Consider the following 14,898-nt stretch of genomic DNA (forward strand, 5'->3'; position numbering starts at 1 on the left):
CAGAGGGGCCCTCTGATGTGCCCAAAAGGTCAACGTGCTGGGACTGATTTGGACTGGGTTTGGGCGAGTTTCAAACCTCAGGAGTTTTCATAGCCTTCCTCTTACATGAGTGATTTTCTGTCTGAGGCCAAGTCCTGCTGTGATGGCAACCATGGCAACGGGGAAGGAGAAGGGAAAAGAACTGCCCTTTCAAACTAGCTGGTCCCAGGTGTTAGATATGCTTTTTTGTTAAATGTTCATCCGAGACAAAAATTAGTTTAAATGACAGGAACTATCAAACACCCAACTGGTCTTCCACTCTCAATGATAATTCATCCTATGAGACTTTTTGAGTGCAGAAAGTGTGCTGGTTCTTTCTAAAGGCTGGGGAGATGCAGGCCAGGGCAGGTGCCTATGAGAGCATCACCTCTGGGTGAGATGTGACTCATGGCAGTTAGTCCCAAAGTTGCAGCCCCAGTTATGTCTTGGCCCAGAAAGCCAGAGTGAGGGGATACAAGGCACTTCTGATTTTCCACCAAATAAGACAAAAAAACCCACAAGGCTGTATATTGACTATGACACTGCAGTACTTTTAATTTACTCCCCTTCTTTTACTCATGCTTTGGATCGGCAAGGATTATTTCCTCTGCTGAGAATAGAAACTTCATTAATTTATAGACCCAGTGCTTCCCACAACATGCACTAAACACCAAAAGAGAGATTACTGGTTTGAAATACCACCTCTAACCTCCATTACAGTCCATACTTGGAAAAAAAAAAAGTGATCTTCTGATCATCTGGCCAAGCATGCTCTCAGCCACAGGTAGTTGAAGTGAAAACCCAGCTAGAAGTGTATCAGCCTTTAAAGACCTATGGGCTTTCATTGTTTGTGCTTTAATTGATTTACCTTTAACTGTCCTGTACAGAAGACTCTGTGTTCTACTTCCCTAAGGCAGCAGTTTGTAAATGCACTTACATATTTGATCAGGGAAACAAGTAAAGTACTTGCTTCATTCTAACCATGTGTTTAAGACTCATTGTTAAGTAAATTTAAGCAGATAGTTAACAGGTCTTTGGTTTTGGGGATTTTTTAGTGTGTTTTTTTTCTTTTTTCTGAACAGGAAGTTATGTCAAGTTTTGAGGAGACTCAATCAATTTTTAAAATAATGTATTACAACTATAGCATGTGCCTGAGCTTCTCAAAAAGAGCTACAAACTTTGCATAAAACAGCCAGTTCCCTGTGAAGAATGTAATATTTCTGTATCATAAGGAGTCACACTTTTAAGATCTGAAAGCCTCTTTTGAAGGGCTGCTTTTGAGTTTTATCTGTGTCAATTTACGGAAAAAAAAAAAATCAGTTGATTTTCTCATAAATCACAGGTTTAGATAGGCCTCTGAAGGTCAGGAAGCCAAGCTCAAGCTATCTTTCTTATTTGATTGTAGGACAAACTGCAGGTCAAACCAACTTTTGAACAAAGTTAGGGCAGGCTAACCTATATAGCATAGCCTAAGTTAAGGCTATATTATTTTTTGCCACGCTTTGTATTTCCAAAAGGTTCATTGCGGCGGTGACCTGGCCCCTGCTACTTGTTCTGAGGCAAATGCCAGTTGCCCAGGCATGGTGATGTCCAGTACTGCAGGACCGCCCAATGTGCCAAGGATGTGCATGTTGAGAGAGTAAGGGAATGCACGCATATGTGTGATGGCATTTGAAGCTCCAGCAAGCACACAGCATACATCTTTGCACATTAAACAGCAGTGTTTACTGGGCTTGCTCTGTGTAAACAATCTGACATCTGTTTGTATGAGAAAAGTAAAGCTTTGCTAAAAGGCTAGATTAACCTTTGAGGCAAATTTAGAGGAAAATTTGAAGGAGAAATCTGCAGATGGATTTTCTACATTATGAATGCTAACAGTAGGCAAATAGCTTTTTACCACATATTGTCCCTAAAGCCATAGCAATGTTTCTGTGATCTAGCTTTGATAAAATAGAAGTTGGAGCACATGTTCCGCAACTCCTTGGGGTGGTTTTGTTAGTTCATTTTTATATATTTTTTCCAGCCTTTGAAGATAACAGCCTATATAAATGCATATGGATATATTGATGATTACAGGATCAGATCACTTAAAGACAGTGTATAGCTATTAGTTTTGTTTGATTTCGATCAGAAAATTCTTATAGTAACAGAATTTCTAGTATTTTGACCCAGGTTAGTTCCAGGGTCCTAAGAACTTGAACTCCTTCTGAGCAAACTCAGCTTGCACATCTCAAATCATCATATTGGGAGATACCATTTTTAGAAGAAAAATAAGGGGTTTTTTTGTTATTTTTTAAGATAAAGATATTAATCTAGAAATGTCACGTTTTCAAATGCATGTGCCTAAAGTTAAATTCCTTATTTCATATATGGCTGCCTGAATAAATGACTGGGTCTGTAGAGATGCTGAACAATCATTCCTCCTATTAGATAGAATAAGGGTATTTGCAGGTTAAAATGTTAATCCCTTGTTAATTTGGGAATCCAGAAATTGAGATTTTCAGGTTTTCTAATTTGACTTATCAGTGAAAATGAAATCATCGGTATTAGAGCCTAATTGGAGGCCTTCCTAGAAAATCCAAAGATCGGCGGAGTAATAGACTTTCTTTTCAAAGCACTTCAATCTGACAAAAATACCATATGTGACAGAAACAGTGTGGTCATGTTTAATGTGTAGCTTGCTCTTTGCTCAGCCCATGCCTTACCATAACTTTTCCCATTACAATTATATTTTCTGCTCTCTCTCTCACTTCCTGCAGCAGATTTCTCAAATAACACTGTACATTATTTTAGTGCATGTCTACATAGCGGTGTAACTTATTGTGATGACGATACCATGCTTTGCAAATGACTCCGTGCACCTGGAACTTAGGTTACGGACTTTTAGTTCCAGGGCTGGAACTGTAATGTCTCAGCAAGTCTTTAAACCTGGCTTTACAAATAGACAGCTATGCAGTGTCCCGGACATGCACTACGGCTTCCTGAGGGAAAGAAAAGGGCAAAATCCAGACTAGATGGGAAGCGTTTGGCCCAGCAGGATGTCCCCGACATTTCACCCTTAGGGTCATGGTTCAGAATGTGACTTCCAGGCAGAGCGACCTGTGGGGAGGGACAGGATCTTCTGTGGTACAGGAGCTGTCACCAGGTCATTTTGCTGCCAGTGGGAGTACATTTCCCTGTAGTTTGGGGCCGTTTTAAGGTCAGGAGTCAAATATCTAGTGCTTTTGTGTTTAGTGCTGCTCACGCAATTGATCATGTTTGTTCCTGTGCGTGCAGGGTTAGTCACCGAGATGAGGGAGAGCGTTTCAGTGGCTGGAATTCATAAAAAAAAGTGGGGACGTCATCTGTTCGTAATGTCTTAAACTGCTGAAGTTTTCTGAAGCTTAAAACAGATATTTATTTCTTTCTCAAAGAAATTCCTGTGTGTTCTGTTATGTGTATAATAGGTGTCAGGACTGCAAAAAGCAAATGCATGGCTCCCTACAAAGCCATTAGTTTTGGTGCCCCATGGCTCTGAAAAGTATTAGCCCCCCTGCTTTAGGCTGCCCTTCACCCTGAGTCTCCTGCGGCTCCAGGTCTGCCAAGCTGCCACGTCCCCTTGCAGGGGACAGGACAAGCCATATAGTCTGAAGTGACAGAATAGGTGCAGATCGCTCTTAACTCTCTCCTTCCTGCTCTATTCATACCTGGGTGTGAAAATAAATCCACCAAAAGGCAGGAGGACATTTCAGTTTTTTCTTCAGCGGTTCTAACCTTTTCCATATTCCTGCCCCACAATCTGGGCTGTGTTTTTCTGACGGACCCAGCTTAACGAGCATCTGATGTTTCAGTAGGTACAAGAGTGTGACTCACTGTTGGACAGGCCATCTTGCTAGGCACAAGAGTCTCCCCCATCAGAGCAAAGAGATGTTGTTTCCATTCCATGTTTTAGCCAGACTGAGAAGACATTTTTCAGTCTATCCAAGACATAAGTTTCCATATCTTTTTACGGCTGGATATTTTTGCATCATGATTGCGATCTTCTTTGTTACAAACACCTGGTCAGCAGCATCTTGTGAAAAAAGGTCACAGATTCAGTGCCAGCCCTAAAATCTAGGAGTTGGATGAGAGCTAAGTAAGGAAGAGGACATACACCAAGGTCTGAGTTTCCAGTAATACCTGTTAGAGGAGTATAGTTCAGTGTTTGAATCCTTAGGTCAATGAGAAAGAGATCGAGAGGGGGAAAAATAAGAAGAGATTCATTCTGCAGCCTAGGGACAACTTATAGCTCTCACGCTTTCACTCTTTTATTTTATTATATGACCCATTGGTGCTTTGTTTTCCCCCTAACACCTTGAGATTCTTAAATAAGAGTAATATTTTGGACAGTTTCCTGGGGAAAAAAAAGAAGTAACTCTGAACTGAGATACAACACGTGACATTTCTGCTTTGATTTAGATATACCGGCGGAGTAGGAGTTTAAAATTTAGTTTCAGAATAAGAAGTTAGCTTCACCTTGAAAATAATAGGAATCATGCATCTCCATAATGATATTGTACCAGCAACATGTTCTTCATTTTTTCCTGTAGCTTCTTGGTAAATAAAAAAAGATGTTAAAACAAAAAAAAAAAGGAAAGATAAATTAACTCTACAACTGTGTTGGAGTTAAATGATTATTTTCCCAGTATGAGAGAAACAAAATCATGTGTAACAATAATGCCAAAAAAACCCTAGAGTGATCTTTATTTCCAGTCAAATGATGAGGATGAAGAAGAAAACAATAAAAAACCAAAGATGAATGTGAATTCTCAGCAAACGTTCCTAACTTTCCTTTCTCCTCCTCTCAGTTTGTTCAGGGGTTGCAGCTAACCCATAATTAGTCCAGCTTTACCTCTAACATCTTTCCACATGTTGATTAATGAGGGAAGGCAGGCTTTGAAGCCACTTTCTTCTCCCAGACAGGTGCAGTGTTTTAACTGTGAAAGAGTTGACATGTGAATTATTTGTAAAGAGGGAGCTATCTAAACACATCATTAGCAAAGGACAAAAGGCATTGACCTAACCTGGTGCCACAGCACTTGCAAATCCTTGGTTGTTTTCCAACTTACTGATTGTTTAAAGATTTGCCATCAATATTGGCAATGCCTATTTTTCCTCCATTGTTAAACTCAGGTTGTGAAAATCAAGTGTTTGATTTGCATGGAGATCTTTTCCCTTTGTCAAATATTGCCAGTATCTATGGCATGTGCCATAATTCAGGTATTGTAATTTTAAGCTAACTTATGTGCTTATCATGCAGGATGAAAAGTACAATTTATTGATAAAATATTGTCAAAAATCTGTTCCCACTCCACTAAGAAAAGAAAGTTAATGGTAATCAATTGCTTCATTTTTGTGGTTTATAATTTGTTCCCTGTTGAACTAAACTATGTCTCTCATGTTTAATTTCTGTTGTATGCTCAAATTTAAGCACATGTCAGCAAGCTTTTATGAATTAAAGCCTTTGTGCTTCTGAACTCTTAAATCCCATTTACAAATATTTTAGGAGAGTTATTGACTATGATATATTGGGGGGGGGGGGGGGGGCTGCGAGGGGGGGGGGGGGGGAGCAGTGAATCCACAATTGACCAAAACAAAATGATGTCTTTTACCTAACTAGTCTTTTCATTTTCCTCAAAATTTAATAAAATATGTTTTACATCTATAGGTCAGGAACCAAAGAGCACATTAAGCATTCAAGTGAAAGGTTAAAGATCTACTACCAAGTAATGAAATGCCAGGTGTTTATGAAACTCCAGAGCCCTGTGGGGGGAAAATAGAGAGGAAAGACAGGAAGAGTTCTGAACCTATGGGTAAAACAACATAAACAGGATACCAAAAAGAGAAGTGAGGGGGGAAAACAGTAATGAAGTGTTGCTCAATACGTGTGAAATCGGAGCCATAATTTCATCCTGCCAGAGGATAAGAAAGGAATGAACAATGAAGGCACAGAGAAGGAGGAGCTGACAGTCACCGTAAATCAATATCCAAGGTTAACACAGGACATTCTGTAAGAATGCTGCTTCATTAAAAATAGGAGTCATGATGGGCTGGGATTAAGGGACACAACCAATTTAGACTCTGTTGGCTTTCTCTGCAGTATCCCAAGGCAGAGGGGGGCAACTCCATCAGTTAACACATTTACAACTAGAAAGTGATGGCTGCTGCACAAGTGGTAAACAGTTATGAGTAGCAGGGTGCTGGACTTGGGGGTCCAGTGATCTTTTCAAGTCTTGATCTGCCATTATTCTGCCTTCTTTTCACTGAAAATAGGCGAAGCACTAGTGAGAGCTCTTTGGACTGGCATCTAGCCAGCTGAAACAGCCAGCTGGAGATCTTCCAAGTGTAGGAGGTACACAGCTGTCAAGGCGCTCCAGACTACAATACTGGCAGAGCCACCGATAGGCAGATGCTACTGCTGCAATTGCATCAAGCCCTGAGAGATCAGTCCTGTTTTCCCTCAGACAATGTGGGAACTTGGTCTTTGCATAGTGCCTTGTGGAACCCAAATGTCTGGAAATTAGCTGCTTCTTCCCATTCTTTTCCCTAAATTTCTCAGACTAGGGTCTTCATGTTGACATGAAGCCTGGGCAAAAAAAAGAGGGGCTTCCTTGTCATATTGCAACAGCCAAGCCTCCGAGCACTTCCACCTGGCCCCTGCTCCTGCTTCTCTCTGTGGAGTACAGCACCACAAGGAAACACCTGCCCTAGACATATTTCTGCCTACAGCTACTTATTTATGGATTCATTTATACATTTTATGCTCCTGTTTTTACTGTAAGAAAGGAATGTTTACTTGGAATGAAGTGTCACCAGCTGATAAAACTGAGGACTACTGCCCTACGCCGTAGGTTCTGGAGGTGGAAAAGTGGTTTTTTTCTAGTCTCCCTCCCTGCTATCTTCTGTGTATATGCTTGTGTTTTGACCATGATTTCTCTGGTTTAAATTCAGTGTAGTAAATCAAAAGTAGTTTGTGCTCATGTAGCACCTGTTGTCAGGACAATCGATTTTCCAGGAATTTCCTGAAATTAGTATGATTTCACCCTGCTGATACCAAGTAGGCATGCTTATATACAGTTTACAAACAAGAAAACTAAAGGTCAGGGTTGACCCAACACCATCAACTGGTGGCAGGAGCCGAAAAATACTTGGCCGCAGAGCCAGGCAGCCAGAGCCATGTTCTGACCAGGCTTTTGTAGCAGTCGATTTCTTGTCTCTGCTGCAGCCAGATCAATGGTAGGACACAGGCCTATATCCATCCATCCATCCATCCATCCATCCATCCATCCATCCACATCCATCTACCTACGTACCTCCCTACCTCCCTCATCTCCTCATCTGTATGTTACTTTCTGACCAGGCTTTTGTAGCAGTCGATTTCTTGTCTCTGCTGCAGCCAGATCAATGGTAGGACACAGGCCTATATCCATCCATCCATCCATCCATCCATCCATCCATCCATCCACATCCATCTACCTACGTACCTCCCTACCTACCTCATCTGTATGTTACTGAAGACTGTTACGGCTGATACAGTAGCAAGCTAAAGTCTCTTTGTCTCTCTGTGCATGTATTATGTATATGTGTATTGCTTTTTCTGGTGATCTCTAAATGGTCTCTCAAATTATTTAACCCTTCCAAAGTCATTATCATAGAAACTTAGAAAAGGGTAAAGCAAAAAGCCCTGGGAGGTCATCTCATCCATCTCTTTGCTCCAAGAGACCCTATTATGATAAAGTACTAGTGAGTTAGAATCGTAACAGATGGAGACTCATATGTATGTGTACATTTTTTCCCATGGAGTAGAAGAGGGAATCATGTGCAGATTTTTTACATAAAGAAACAGTGTGTAGCTTACCCACTGTGAATAAATCTAATTTAGTCATCTTTATGCCTCCCTGATCTTCATCCTCTGAAGTTTGCTGGAGGGTCAGATGTGCACTCTGGGAAATTTTCCAGATTCTGTGTTGGTTCTCTCTGCCCCCACTCCCCCCTTCTTAAACCCACTACTCAGCCTTGTGCTGAAGTTTTTCTACATTATAACAATGCCACCAGCAGTGCTGAGGCTGCATTTAAGGCCCTGGCTTTGCTGCAGGCTGAGCAAGCAGCACTCCAGGTCCTTCGGTGTGGTTGTGTGCTGCAGCCTCTGTGTGGCAGCAGAACATAGCACACCTGGGAGGTGGCAGCTTTGGGCTAGACCAGGATCATTGTCAAAGGAAATGCTGGTGTTGGACACTGGGGGGTTAGGGCTCTGCTTTCTACTTCCACCTCTGCTACTAATCTTTATATGGTCTTTGGCAAATCACTTACCTTCTATGTTCACTAGCTGCAAAAATATTTAGGTGCCCAGTGCCCCATCCTGGATTTTGGATTGGTTTTATGCTTTTTTTTAGTCTTAGGTTATTTTGGAAATAATTTTCAGATCACCAGATATGTAACTTACCTGACAGTGTTATTACTCTAAGGTGCACCTTATTCTTAACATGTGAGTCTTGCTGTATTTTTTGAAATATTTCCATTCATAAATGAAACTACAGTTCCATGCTGACAGACTCCAGCTCTGACTTGCACTCTCATTCTTTTCTTTGCTCTTTTTTTTGCTTTATTTTTTCCTCTAAGTTCTTCTTCACAGATCTTAACAATAAAAGGATTGTACTGGATTGTATTTGTCTAACCTCATTGGGTGCTTTTAATCACTTCTCAATGAGTCAAAGCCAGGATCAACTTCCTTTTGTAAAATCCATTTGAAGAAGATCAGAATCACAGCATTTCACTTTAAAAATCAGTAGTAGTATTTATTTTCAGCATAATAGAGCTTCAGCGCTCCAGATACATTCAAGCACCCTGGTATACTGGGTGCATTACAGATACCTCAAGAAGAGCAGTTAAAAAATGGATGGGATTTGTGGCACTAAATAGCTACCCTTCCTTGGAGAACATAGTCTAACTTAATGCATTGTGGTGTGATGAGTGTTACTGTCTGTCCTTTCAGCTGTACAGAATGTATCTTTTACTACTGCATGCTGAAATGTCAGTGATACAGATGCTATAGTTAGGAGCAGAACTCAGACATTGGAAGGATCTCCTGGTGTCTGTCCCAGCTGCACATGCCCCACCACGTGCTGGCACCCGGGGGACGGGGCATGCCGTGTGCCAGCCGAGCCTTTTCTTCACCTCAGAATTGCTCTGACACGCGTTCTGGTTTTGCCGATGAAACTCACGTATTGCGTTCTTCTTTGTCCAACCCCACAGCTGAAGGCTGACGAAAGGATCATCAAAACAGAGCACGGGCTGCTGATCCGCAGCTTGCAAAGAAGGGATGCGGGAGCCTATTTCTGCAAAGCCCAGGAGCACACCTTTGTCCATACCATCGTGAAGCTGAACTTAAACGTCATTGAGAACGGGCAAATGGAAAGCACTCAGAAAACTGAGGATGAGGAGGGCCGGGTGAGGGATTTGCTGACGGAGTCCCGGCTGAGGTACAAGGACTACATCCAGCTCGTCAGCAGCCCCAGCTTTAGCCTGGATGAGTACTGTGAACAGATGTGGCACCGGGAGAAACGGCGGCAGCGGAACAAAGGTGGTGCCAAATGGAAGCATGTGCAGGAGATGAAAAAAAAGCGAAACCGAAGGCACCATGAGCCAGCCAGGCCACTGTCTACGTAGTTTGTAAATGCTATTTAAAGAAAGGACATTTTCCATGAAAAAAAAAATACTGTGTTCTGGTTTTGTGCATCTTGCCTATGAATTAGTACTGCTTCTTATTGAAATCAGATAACTCACCATCACTATTAATCTGTATGAGACTGTACAATGGGATTCGATACCAAATGAGACGTTCCTTATTGGAGTACCACACACCAGGCAATAATTTCAAATGCATTCATTAAAAAGAAAAGATGTACACTTTTAGCTGATTTCTGGGTAGCCTGAGGCTACATGAGCTGTATTCTGTACTTCCTGCATAATTTTCACATAGGATTTAGTGTCCGTGTTCCCATGTTAATATTTGCTGCCACATTCCACCCCAGAGGTGGCTACATTTCAGGGGAGGGCAGATGTATTTCTAGTTCTTTGGCATCTTTCTGAATAAAAAGCATGGTAGAAATGTGTGACAGATCTGCAAAAATACCCGCTAATTTACCCATTGGGCTTGTATACAGGCACATGGGTGGGGTTTGCTAGCACAGAGAGGCACTGCAAAAAATCAAATTAAGTATTGGCTTAGGGACAACATTCATTCTCCCCATAAAAAAAAAGACAAAGCATAATCATATTTTAAGAGGGGGAATTATCGAGCGTTACTCATTAGAGTTTGAGTAGCCACCAGTTTGCAGTCCATCTGCTGAAATGAAATGTTGACTCTAATTGAAACTGCCACCAAGATGCTTGGGAGTAAATTTCTTAAGTGGTCCGTGGGAGGTATGTGCACAAATCCTATTAACAAATACTGGGATTCCTGCCTGCACCTCTCCTGTCTGTCCAAAGGTTTGATTCTGACTGTTTCTCTGGCCCTTTGCTAGCTTTGTTTTATGCAGAGGAAAAAAAAAAAAAAGACAATAACAAAGCTAAAACAAAAGACGATGAGGGAAAATATTTAGTGGCTGAGACCGGTGCTCTTGACACAGAGCTGGCATTCCTCAGATGTGTGTATTCTTTGGGATTTTCTCCCAAAGGTCTTATGTATTTTTAAGTTGAAAATTTGCATTGTTGGAATTAATACTTTTATTATAATTAAATAAAACAAAAGATGTCCATGTGTAAATAAAACTTGTAAGTTAGAAATTTGCTATATACCATAATTTCATTTGTAAAGTGTTCCTTGTTCCTTGGTTCATATTTTGGTTTTAATAGTGTAATTTTTTCCATATAAGCAAGAAACACTGGCCTCGCTCGTGTTTATTTTACGTCAATGTGATTTCATTGATTTTATTCCTGATATGCAGCAACAAACACAAGCTCGAAATCGGGCCTACTGTCTCTTCTCATGAGTCACAGCCCCCCTTTCCTCTCTTCCATCTAACCTCCCTCCGTTTTGCCTTTCACGCCTTTCTGAGTGTGAAATGACAAATTAACCACTTCCTCACATGGAAGAGAGCTTTGATGGATACCAAAATGACAGACTTTTCTTCTCATGCATTCTACAGATCTTGAGAGCAAAGTCTGTGGGAAACCCTTGTAATTGGTGTGCACCTCATTAAGGAACCGAAAACGTTGGCTCTGAAAGTTGTAGATTCACCCTTGCCCGTGCTAGTGTTTGTGTGCACATTCACTCCCTGATCGTTAATTGTGTAGATCCAATTTGCATCGTTGTTCATTTCCTCTCTGTTGAAAGTCAGATACGGCGAAGTGTTTGTCAGATTTCAGAAAGGAATCTTAGCTTACCCACATTTCTTGTAAAACCCAAAAACTGAGTTTGCATGTGTTGTATAAAAGCCAGCGATACCATATGTCATTAATTTTAGATGCTTTTTTAATAGGAGATGTATGAGTTAATTAGGAGATACTAGATAGCATGCGTGCAATGCTTTGATAGTGTAAAGCACTGAGTGCTAAATACTATAAAATACATCCGTGGGGAGGAGGGAATTTCTCAGCACAGGACCTTTAATCAGCAGAGAGATTGATGCTGAAGATACTAACCAGTCGTACAGTACTTTGAGAACACGCAGGGACCTTTTTGGCATTTTTGCTGCAAAATAACGTAGGCCAGGCATTTCACAAGAGGCTCGTCATTTTGGGTACCTGGATTTCAAGGCCAATTAAGACTACTTAAAGGAGGTATGGGGGGTATTAAACTACTACATATAAAGCACCCTAAGACAGGGATACTCAATATTCTTGGCTGGAAGGTTATGCTGTCACCATACAGAACCTGCCCAATTATTTCTTATTAGATTTTTATCAGTCCACAAAGTGCCATTTCTCTGACTTGGACATTAGGTAAATGAGTGGAACCACACCAAGGGTATGGAATAACAGGTGGTCTGCATTCGCATGCACTGACAAAGGACCTACTCTTCTCCCCGGTGGTGACGCAGTACTTCAATTATTGCATTTCAGACAACTCTCATCACATGTTTGCCTACTTCATAAAAAAGCAAATCAATTTCTTCTTCCATATTTTTTTTTTCTCCTCCATGAAAACTAAATCATCTGATTTATGTTTAGATATGATTGGAGGTATGTATTCTACAAATGAACCCCCCCTACTGACTTTAGTAGAAGTCTGGGATGACTAAGGGTCTCAGTGGTGGGAGCATTAGAGTTAAATGGTTGAATTAAAATGTTATTACTCTTAAAAATGACTTTCATTTCTTTTATTTCAAATGTTGTTGCAATGAGATTCTTCTTAAAGAAATGACCTCATCAGTCTGGGGTACACTGGTAGTGTAAAACCCCAAGTGAGATATAAGGCCTCTTTCATCATGGGAAATAAATTCAATATCCTCCAAACCAGTGTGCTGTATTGGGTTCATGCCACCCCGGGGAACATATTTAATAATATTGCATAGATAAAAGTCTGTGTTTTGGTACACTGGGTAAGATGTATGCTATAGCTGGCAGGGCTAGCACGGCTCCTCGTGCACAGCAGGTATTACACATGCAAGGAGGCCAGAGGACCTTGGAGACCAGGGAATGAGAGGGACAGATGAGGGATTACTACATCAGGTAAGACAGGGTTTTGTTGGGCAGGACTCAGCAATGCAAACCCAGGAGTAGGAGCAGGAGGAGCAGTGGGTCTTTCCACAACCTGCAGTCCCAGAGAGGGGTTCAGAGGATGAGCTAGCCCAGAAACTGTAACAGGAGAGGATCCCCCTCTTTTCAACAAATTTAATCTTCTGTATAATTTAAAGTCTCAACTCTAAGTCTGCTTAAATTTCAAATCAATGTTTTGGGGGTCAGCTGGGCTGCTGTGAGCTGTACTATGAGCCCCAACAGGCCCACAGTTAAAATGAAACTGAGCCTTGCCTCCTTCAAGAGCTCCATAAAAATGAAGTTAAACAAAGTTTTGGTCCAGAGTGGAAAAATGTTGCCTCCACCTTAATAACTGTAGGTTTTAAACAGATCCCTTATCGCATATGATACAACATAGATATTTATTTACATATGCATTCAACCAGGAGTCCAATTATTAATACATTATTTTTTCCTTCAACAAAATCTTTCCATTCACCCTACTTCAGCAAAAGGTCAGCGTTGGGCTGAACTGAAGTGGTTGCAAACAGATTCTTAGAGTAGCCAGCACAATGTGAGCTGTAGTTACAAAAATGCTGAAAACTGACATAAGCTTTAAAGCCCAACAGGGCCCTAAACTTTGTAGCAATCTTGCAGTCAGTTAAAATAAAACAGAAAATGGGATTAGCAGAAAAAGGAATAAAGTATTAACACTTATTGTGATAAACTAGTTCCGTTACTGGAAACTGTTCCAACAACAGGTGTGAATGTGTGTGCATGCCATAAGCAAATACTTTTCTCTCCAAGCAGTTAAACTTACATTGCTTGAGGTATCTAAGAACCTGAATACTTTCCAGTTCATACGTAGATTTTGGACCTGGTTCTTATGTCACTCATAATGAAATAATTAGGTTAAATGCAACAGATTTCCTCTGGTTCATATGCTTTTGAGATCAGAAGATCCCTGCAGTTCAAATGCTATGAACCCTTTAATCTAACCATTGTGGATATTGACCAGCATTTAACATTTCAGATAATGAATAATTATTTGTTGTTATTATTACTCATTATTCATGTAATGAGCCCATGTCTCATAATAATGTCTCAATATTTAATAATGACTAATGGAAATTGAGTTTGCTAATGTTTTGTCATATAAGCATATGTGTATAGGAGTGCATATACAAATGTCTTATTTTCTGTTCATTTTATAACAGAGATTAATTTGCAGAAGGCAAATGTGATTTCAAGAGTCAAGGTTCAGCTCAGCTTCCACTGACAGCAGAGATTAAAATCCTTCTAGAACTGAATCATAGCCTAAGTAGACTATAATCTATTTATAGTCTGGTAGTCAAACACCCAAAGCTATGTGTTATTCTGTAGAGTATATTGGCCTGGTTCTTCTTGCACACAGTTGTAGACAAGATGTGGAGGTCTAAGGAATTACATCTGCATGAATGGAAAATTAAGCCCACATGTCTCTTTAATATATTGTTACGTTTTATAAACTTTAAATGGTCTCTATTGTAATATTGTACTATAGTGTTGCTAATATTACCCTGAACTAGGCTTCTGTCATTAGCTGAAGTGTGACATTCTTTGCAGTTGTAATCCAGATTTCGAGGTTTGTAAAATAAGTTAGTTACAGTAACAAAAAAGAAGGCATGGGAAAAGAGTTTAATTATAAATTCTAAAAGGCAGATTTGTAATATTTTATTTCTATATATCAAAATAGTGGTTATCCTAAAATGTGTTAGAAACACCGGCATTTGTTTTCCTTTTTTGGTCAGGTAACGATACATAACAAATTGTAATCTTGAGTTTATCACTTGCCAATGTGTGGCTGAAACATCTGGTCTGACAGCTGTAGCAAGACTGGGTTTTTACTTGCTTGGTTTTTTTATTCCACCAGTTAAGCCCATTGTCTCCTGCCTTTGAGACTCTCCGGTCTGTCAGGTAACCCCACTTTTATATGGAGGAATACTTCAGGGTCTGGTGTTTCCTCAACATCTAAACATCCCTACAAAGTCATAGTATCACAGTCTGCCTTCAGACGATGACTTTCCTAAGCATTAGCTTTTGCCTTCAGTCACAAATGCAAACCAAACACGGCGAGGTAAATTGGAGACCAGATGGAGTTTTCATTTACAAAGGAAATTTTGGGGACTGTTGCTTAAAGCTCTC

General features: G+C 40.5%; 1 protein-coding gene across 1 annotated transcript in view; it reads left to right on the forward strand.

Annotated features, from left to right (window-relative positions):
* Positions 1-12,388, forward strand: part of SEMA3D (sema domain, immunoglobulin domain (Ig), short basic domain, secreted, (semaphorin) 3D) — a 102,557-nt gene extending 90,169 nt beyond the window's left edge. The window contains exon 18 of the mRNA XM_009322863.1: positions 9,289-12,388. Within this exon, the coding sequence (XP_009321138.1) occupies positions 9,289-9,702 (414 nt within the window). The 3' untranslated portion in view covers positions 9,703-12,388. The remainder of the gene's footprint in view (positions 1-9,288) is intronic.
* Positions 12,389-14,898: the final 2,510 nt, after the last annotated feature.

This window comes from Pygoscelis adeliae, unplaced genomic scaffold, assembly GCF_000699105.1.
Source record: "Pygoscelis adeliae isolate BGI_AS28 unplaced genomic scaffold, ASM69910v1 Scaffold394, whole genome shotgun sequence".
In the NCBI taxonomy this organism is placed as follows: Eukaryota; Metazoa; Chordata; class Aves; order Sphenisciformes; family Spheniscidae; genus Pygoscelis; species Pygoscelis adeliae.